General features: G+C 34.9%; 2 protein-coding genes across 5 annotated transcripts; one reads left to right on the plus strand and one right to left on the minus strand.

Moving 5' to 3' along the window:
• Positions 1-118: 118 nt before the first annotated feature.
• Positions 119-3,201, plus strand: RpL27 (ribosomal protein L27). Of its 3 annotated transcripts, none has more exons than XM_046626261.2 (4): positions 119-253; positions 794-1,021; positions 2,884-3,020; positions 3,110-3,201. In XM_046626261.2, the coding sequence occupies exons 2-4, from the start codon at positions 803-805 to the stop codon at positions 3,156-3,158; spliced, it is 405 nt and encodes a 134-aa protein (XP_046482217.1). In that variant the 5' UTR covers positions 119-253; positions 794-802; the 3' UTR covers positions 3,159-3,201. The 3 variants fall into 3 exon arrangements, with proteins under 3 accessions (XP_046482217.1, XP_046482215.1, XP_046482216.1); XM_046626259.2 differs by having other exon boundaries at positions 233-356; XM_046626260.2 differs by having other exon boundaries at positions 244-311.
• DCTN2-p50 (dynactin subunit 2) lies at positions 2,960-6,691 on the minus strand. Of its 2 annotated transcripts, none has more exons than XM_046626255.2 (9): positions 6,593-6,691; positions 5,831-5,902; positions 5,623-5,762; positions 5,338-5,449; positions 4,974-5,128; positions 4,655-4,901; positions 4,321-4,497; positions 4,122-4,224; positions 2,960-4,001 (listed from the first exon to the last, which is right to left on the minus strand). In XM_046626255.2, the coding sequence occupies exons 1-9, from the start codon at positions 6,635-6,637 to the stop codon at positions 3,823-3,825; spliced, it is 1,230 nt and encodes a 409-aa protein (XP_046482211.1). In that variant the 5' UTR covers positions 6,638-6,691; the 3' UTR covers positions 2,960-3,822. The 2 variants fall into 2 exon arrangements, with proteins under 2 accessions (XP_046482211.1, XP_046482212.1); XM_046626256.2 differs by having other exon boundaries at positions 6,417-6,677.
• Positions 6,692-7,190: the final 499 nt, after the last annotated feature.

Here is a 7,190-nt window from a genome sequence, read left to right on the forward strand (position 1 = left end):
CATATGCATGAGTAAACGGATTGATAAATTGGTAAAACGAGAGTAAATTATATAATTTTGATTATTTTAATGCATAGGCATTGTGTTATATCGTTATTCTATCTGTGTAAATCACGTTTAATTTTTGTGAAAAGTCAAGAGTCCCGCGATTAGACATCGCCGGAAGTAGGCTCAACGCGAGGTATTCGAATATCGAGTCCTAACCACAGTTGGTAGCTACGACAAGTTCTTTTTTCCGGTTTGCGGAGACACCGTAAGTTCTGTTCTCGTGTAATGGTTAAAATAATCTACGAACATCGGCATTTTCTGAAGTAATAAGACTGCGCATTAATTACCTCGGAAATCGTAACATTATTGTGCGTTTTATGAGCTAAGAATTCGTTTTTTACCGTGCAAGTGTTATTCGTTAATAATTGTGAATCTCGGCAGCACCTCCTATGCCACATACACGTTTGTTTATTCGTATGATTCCTCAGACACGGAAGATTTTTCATTTACTCACCTGCGTTTAAATAACAAATCTCATTGAATAACATCGTCAAATCTAAATTCAACGATCCGTTGCATTACCAAACTTTCGTTTCACACACTTGCACTTACAGGTTATGTCGGACATTCCGAAATGTATACAGCTACCTACTGTCAGCACGTTACTTTACACGATGCATTACTATGATTTTGAAACTTTCACCAAAATGTTAATTTAACATTGAATAACAAACACCAGTAACCACACTAAAGATTAGATTGACAGCGAACAAAAATGTTTTAACCCTTTTCTTTTCCTTTACAGGAAACCAAGATGGTGAAGATTATGAAAGTAGGGAAGGTGGTACTGGTCCTTAGTGGCCGGTACGCTGGACGCAAAGCTATAGTAATGCGAAATTTTGACGACGGTACGTCAGATAAACAATACGGCCATGCCTGGGTTGCTGGCATCGATCGATACCCTCGCAAGGTACACAAGCGTATGGGCAAAGGAAAACTACATAAACGTTCCAAGATAAAGCCCTTCGTGAAGGTTAGTTTGACAATGTTAAACTCGTATTCATAGCTATACAGTCATTTTGAACTTGTGTAAAATGGCCACTTGAAGAAATTTTTTTTTCTTGAGGTTTTAAAGTGTGTTCTGAAGCCTGAGTCTATTTATATACCACGCTTCCCACCAAAAGTACAATATGAGTATCTTTAACTTCCAGGGTTTCTACTCCGTAAACTTGAATTTCCCTTCAAACATTCTAAATAATTAAATTTTGAATCAATATGGTTGGAAAATACAATTTGAGTCGCTGTTTAACTAAAATATCTTGTTATCTTGTTGAAATCAATAAACCAAAGTCTATTGATGAAAAGGCCCCTAAACCGTTCCAAATGTTGGATTTATCGTTCAGCTTATTAGTTGACTTGATATTAATGTGCAAACAGAAAGAGGTTAAATAAATCAATACCTAATAGGTACTTTGTACTGTGTAACAGTAAAATGAAAAACAATAATATCCAAATTTCCTCACTATGTTACAAAGGGCTTAAGCCACGTTTGTTGAGCTTAATATAAGACGTGAGTTTTTCTTATAAATCAGGTTGAAAGAATAAGTAAGGTCATAATAAAATCTATATTGGCAGATGAATTTTTCCAATCCAAATGGTCATCTTGTCAGGAAGCTTGATAATTCTTGGTACCACAGTTGGTAAAATGATATATAAACAGATCAATATGGTCTAAAAAAAATGAAGGAGTAGTATTTTTTTTTTTTATTTTCAATGAATTCGAAGTAGGCCTAATGAGTTCATTTTCCCAATCAACGGCTCACTGTTTTCCTTATGTTAACCATTACGTTGCACACAACCTGTGTATAACACTGGTGTCACGCTAAAGTCGCTAGAGACCCCAGATACAAAATCATTGCATGAAAACAGATATCGATTCGAATAACTTGAAAACATTTTGGGTTGTTCTTTAACTGTTATATTTGAAGGCAAATTAGTTGTCCTCAGCAATACGAAATTTTGGTTATGAAAAAAAAATGTATAGACCACAAAATACCAAAAACGGGATCATTCTAATCAAAAAATCATAAAATGAATTTTCAATATTTAGTGCTTGGAATTAATTAACTGAGTGACTTTCAAGGTACAGATATCTGAGAAAAAAAATATGGAGATAGTGCTCGATGAATAATAGGTATTTATTTGAGTGAGTAAAGTTGAATTATTGGGGAAAAAAATGAATTAACATTTCTTACGATATTTCATTATTTATCTTGAATCAAATCAGATTATTTTGGATGATTTTCACATGGAACTTGGGTCATTTTAACCCTACTGTGCCTCATAAGGGTTAAAGTTGATGTAGTCAACACATAACATTTATTTGTTTTTTCTGTCTTTACACATAATTTCCGTATTTTTAGAAATGTGGTGAACAGTCAATTATGATTTTAATGAAGCAAAGCTTACCTGGTCTGCATCTGTAACCCCTATAAGTTAGTTTAATATTGCAAAGTAGGTGATTGGTTTTTAATTTCTCGTTACGCTCATGTCACAAACTGCTACTGTGTTTGATTTCATATTTATGTAAGAAGTTGTCTACTACCAGCCTTGATAATGAGTTTCTCTTCTCCTTGTTGTTTACTCACAGTTCATTCGCTATAGTCCAATACAAAATGAAGGCTTCAGTCGTTTGATAATAAAACACTTTATTACATTGTTCCAAATATCTGTAATTCGTAAAATTTATCCTGCAATTCGTGAGTTTTAAATGAATCAATTAATAAATAAGTTACCACAGATTTGTGATTGGAATGAAAACAGTTTCATAAAAAAATTTCTTCAAAAGAAATCGTTACGCCACCTATTTTACATTGTTTGGTTTTCTGTTGTCAGATGTTGAATTATAACCACTTGATGCCAACACGGTACACCGTGGATCTAGCATTGGATAAGGCACAAATCAAGGACCTGAAGGACCCCATGAAACGCAAGAAGGTCCGATTCCAGACCCGTGTAAAGTTTGAGGAGAGGTAAGAGTACTGGATTTTGTAGATTTAGACATCTGTATTTGACGGTAATTTTGGACTTGTCATATTTATTGAATCTTTGCTTTTTATAGGTACAAATCCGGCAAGAACAAGTGGTTTTTCCAGAAATTGCGATTCTAAATGCTTTTATATCGGGGTCAATAAAAACGTGTAAAAATTATAAGTTCAACTCTAATTTTTGAGCATCTAACCCTCACCATGCGTTAATTGTATATATTGAGTATTGTAACCGTTTTAAGTTTACAAGCTGACAATTTTAATGACCAGCTAAATTGTTTTAAAATTATTTTCCTCTATCGAGATCATTGAGGATGACCCCAAGTACATATATGTGCATCTCAGCCAATCTGAACACGTACATACCTGAAAATACGGGGGTTGAGAATGAAAGTGGTGTAAGTCAGTTGGATACAATTTTTAGAACAAAGGATTTTCGACCTCCCAAAAAACTGGACTTACACCAATTGCATTCTCAACCCCTCATATGCGTTGGACGGGATACTAAGAAGTTGATGGATGAACAAGGCAATGTTCAATGAAACATGAAGAGAGAGAATTTTTTAAAACATCTAGTTTCAATACATATATTTTAATAATTTATTACACAAGAGAAGATTCAATAATAGAAAAGCTTGATAATACAACAAAAAATAATGCGTATGTTACAATTGGTAAGTAATACTTTTATTACGTTTGTGCAGTTATTATTAGTTATTTTAATTATCATATTTAAGTATACTATAGAAAATCATAAGACAGCTTGCAGTATCTGAACTTAGTAAGATTACTTGTTCAATTTTTTTACACGTTCATCAATTGCAGTTATGTTATTCTTGATTGCTTCCAAATTGGAAGCAAAACTTTCCTGCACTCCTTTTAGCATTACTTTGTTACTCTCAATTCCTGATGATATTTGTCCTTGTAATTCTTCCAAAAGCGCCAAAGATCTGCTAAATTCAGCCGCTGAAAACGTTGGGTTGATTTAAAAACATATTCTATTTCAACAATCTCAGCTCTGCAATTTTTTGGTAACATCTAATACCTAATGTTGAAAATTTGTAATAATTCTGTCAGCAACCTCACCTTGTTGATGAACAGTGCTGAGAGCTAGCATTCGATTCACTGTTTGCGGTAAAATTTGAGACATGGTTTCTGTCTTTTTAATCACTTCATAGATTTCTGATATCTGTGAATGTATGATATTATCAACACAAACTTATAATTTATTAGTAAAAATAATAAATGATACGCTGTGAGTGCACCTATCATCGAGTAGACATACCTTTTGTTCTTGATCGGAAGATATAGGTGCAGAAGCTTTTTGCTGCGCAATGTTGTCCATTCTATGGACCAGAGTAGCCAATCTGCTTTCGATACCATCTAACTGAGTGGCATCTAGAAGAGCAGCTTTCGCTCCCAGTTGTTGCACAGCCTCGACTAAACCTTGAGTCTTGATTGACTGTGATAAAAAATTAAAATATTATTATAATTCGTTATCAAACAATATAAATACAAATAAAATACAATTCATTGACCTTCATTCTGTGACCAACAAATAAGTATTACGTGTTTGAGGTGTATGCCTTTAGTAGAAACAGTTGTGTGTCAAACCTTACCTGACTGAGTCTACTGAGTTTTTCATTTCCCGCGCCAATAACGTTCTCTAAGCGTCCTAGTCTTTGTTCCAGATGAGCGACTCTGGACGCTTCTTGCAATCTTGCTCTTTCTGGTTGATACAACATTTGGTACTGCAGTACTCCAGGTTGAAGATCACCTTCTTTTTCAGCTTTATTGCTGCTGGTTGAGTTCTCCGGTTTACCAGTACCACTAACTTTAAACAACTCAACCTGTGATATCAGTTTCCTGTAAGTACAATTCGGTTCAGGTATATTCTAAATGTTTATCACAGTTTCAGGTAAAATTGCCAATACGTACTGTAGCTGTGTGCCGTGAGGGTCAGTCAAAGAATTTACAAGGTCAGAACCAAGGCACTGCTCTAATTTTAAATTGTCCAACTGCTTTCCAGTCTGTTCCACTTGAGATGCTAACTCCACTGCAGACTTTACATCGCCATCGTTTTTTGCTGACTCCTGGTAAATTTTTATCTTTTATAGTAGGTCTTGTACACTAATGGGATATACAGTCTTCAATGTCATTCATAAGTGCTAATGGAAACATTACTTCTAGTTGCTACAAAACTTTAAGGTATTATAAACAGGAACACAACTTGTTTTTGCAAAGAGTAATTTCATCGTGAACTGGAAAAAAAGTTGTGTAACTATAACAATCGAATCTTTACCTTGATCTGATTTACTTCATCGTACAATTCTTTTATTTCACATTGTAGTCGTTGATATTTTTGGATCGGAGTTTCAGTTCCACCTTCACCAGGCAATTCCCAAACTCCAGATCTGAAATTGTATTCTTAATTAGAAAAATTGACAGATAACAACACAAGTGGAATAGAACAACTTAACTTTATCAAATTAGTATTTTTGTTTGTGCAATATCGCGAACTAATTGAGCTACAAAAGTAGAACCTATACAAAAATGAAAAATTAAGCAATGTTTCAACAAGCATTACATAGCGTTATATCCAGTCCTTGGTTTGCGAGACAATTGATCAGAGAAGTCGACTCCTTTATTTATCAGGTGTTTTCCTTTAAACTTGTTAAAAGCTTCGGTAGCGCTGATATGAAGTCGTTCGATAGAGTCATTCTCCTCCTGAAAATTAATTTCAATTTAAAATCGGTAGAAAACAGGATCAAATTAAGCTAAGGGCACTTACTTACCTCAGAGTAATTTTGAAACTGATCTGATTCAGGAAGGTCGTTTGTTTCATAGACATCAGGCTGGTCATAGGCCTAAAGTTAGAATAATTGGAATCAATTACATAGTTTCACAAAATAGTTTGTGTTAAGGTCTTAGCTGTTTGATGCCGTATTAAATTAAATAATAAATTATTTATTGATTAGAGGATATACAGTTATGAGATAAATGTGTGATTTTATGACTATGTCAGTAGAATGGAATATTATCGATTTATAACAGAGTTACAGAGGTAAAGAGGTTACATATTCCAGTTGTCATTATTATTGTCAATAATTGGTTAGAGTTGAAGTTTCATTGTCAATTCAACATTTATCTAAGCCTGGTGAGAACCAGATGCTATGGTGTTCTAACCCTCATTTTCAGAAACAAGTGTGGTATAACCCTCATGACAGAATAAATTTCCATGAAATGATGTGCGTGCTGTGAGAATCGGTACACAAAGATTTTTCACATTCTCGGAATGAATGAACGGCCGTGAATCGTCGGAAATGAATTTTCGATAACATAAGGCCAATTTTTTGTTGTCGCTGAAACTTCTTTACTTACAATTCCAGGAAGATCGGCGTACTTAGGATCTGCCATTGCGTATGATTTTCAATGAATAGTATCTACAGTATAACGATTAATTAACCGTAAATGATGCAATTAAAATCCCAAAATTGAATTGACAGCTGACAGATGACGGATTACGAAATCCCGAAAGTTCAACCCACTGATCTCACCGTATAGTTGTTAGTTCTACTCAGCATAGGGCATGGATTGCGCATCTTCTATACTGCCAGTGGCTTGCCTGTGCTGCGCCCAGTGAAAGAGATAGAACGCATATGCGGCCATTCTCCTTCTTTCTCAATCTCCCACATTCCCACAGGCAAGAATGAGATCGGACGTACACGCGGCCAACGTTCATCTCTTTTCTCATTGGGACATACTTTCTGCCTAGTCGAGCAGTCCATGCTCCATGTCTATACTCCGCGATTTCTCCTATTACTCCGTGTATGGCATAGGTATACATAGGGTCTTGTTATTGATGCTACACTTCCGTGAAGATGGACCAATCAAATGTTACGCATCTTCGCTGACTAAAAAAGTGTATAAAAGTGTAGCAGCAATGAGAACCGCGTAACGTTTTTTTTTTACCTATTTCGTTAACGAAGGGTGAAAAGACTCCGCAATCTTGTAAAGTCCATCTCTCAGGTACAATTATGTCGTTAAGGGTCCTATATGTTCTCATTTTCTTTGTTTTTTAATAAAGAATAACGTCGGCCAAAAAACTTGTTGCGTAATTTCTAAAAAGTGGTTAAAAATTGATACGTCTCGAGT

Source organism: Neodiprion pinetum, chromosome 5 (assembly GCF_021155775.2).
Source record: "Neodiprion pinetum isolate iyNeoPine1 chromosome 5, iyNeoPine1.2, whole genome shotgun sequence".
NCBI classification, from domain to species: Eukaryota; Metazoa; Arthropoda; class Insecta; order Hymenoptera; family Diprionidae; genus Neodiprion; species Neodiprion pinetum.

Excerpts from the sequence above, each read along its gene's own strand:
- RpL27 (XM_046626261.2), top strand. The coding sequence starts at position 803 with ATGGTGAAGATTATGAAAGTAGGGAAGGTGGTACTGGTCCTTAGTGGC. Across the intron at positions 1,022-2,883 it reads AGATAAAGCCCTTCGTGAAG|ATGTTGAATTATAACCACTT; the intron begins GTTAGTTTGACA and ends TTCTGTTGTCAG. Across the intron at positions 3,021-3,109 it reads CGTGTAAAGTTTGAGGAGAG|GTACAAATCCGGCAAGAACA; the intron begins GTAAGAGTACTG and ends TGCTTTTTATAG.
- DCTN2-p50 (XM_046626255.2), bottom strand. The coding sequence starts at position 6,637 with ATGCGCAATCCATGCCCTATGCTGAGTAGAACTAACAACTATACG. Across the intron at positions 5,129-5,337 it reads ATGAAGTAAATCAGATCAAG|GAGTCAGCAAAAAACGATGG; the intron begins GTAAAGATTCGA and ends AAAATTTACCAG. Across the intron at positions 4,498-4,654 it reads AACTCAGTAGACTCAGTCAG|TCAATCAAGACTCAAGGTTT; the intron begins GTAAGGTTTGAC and ends TTTTTATCACAG.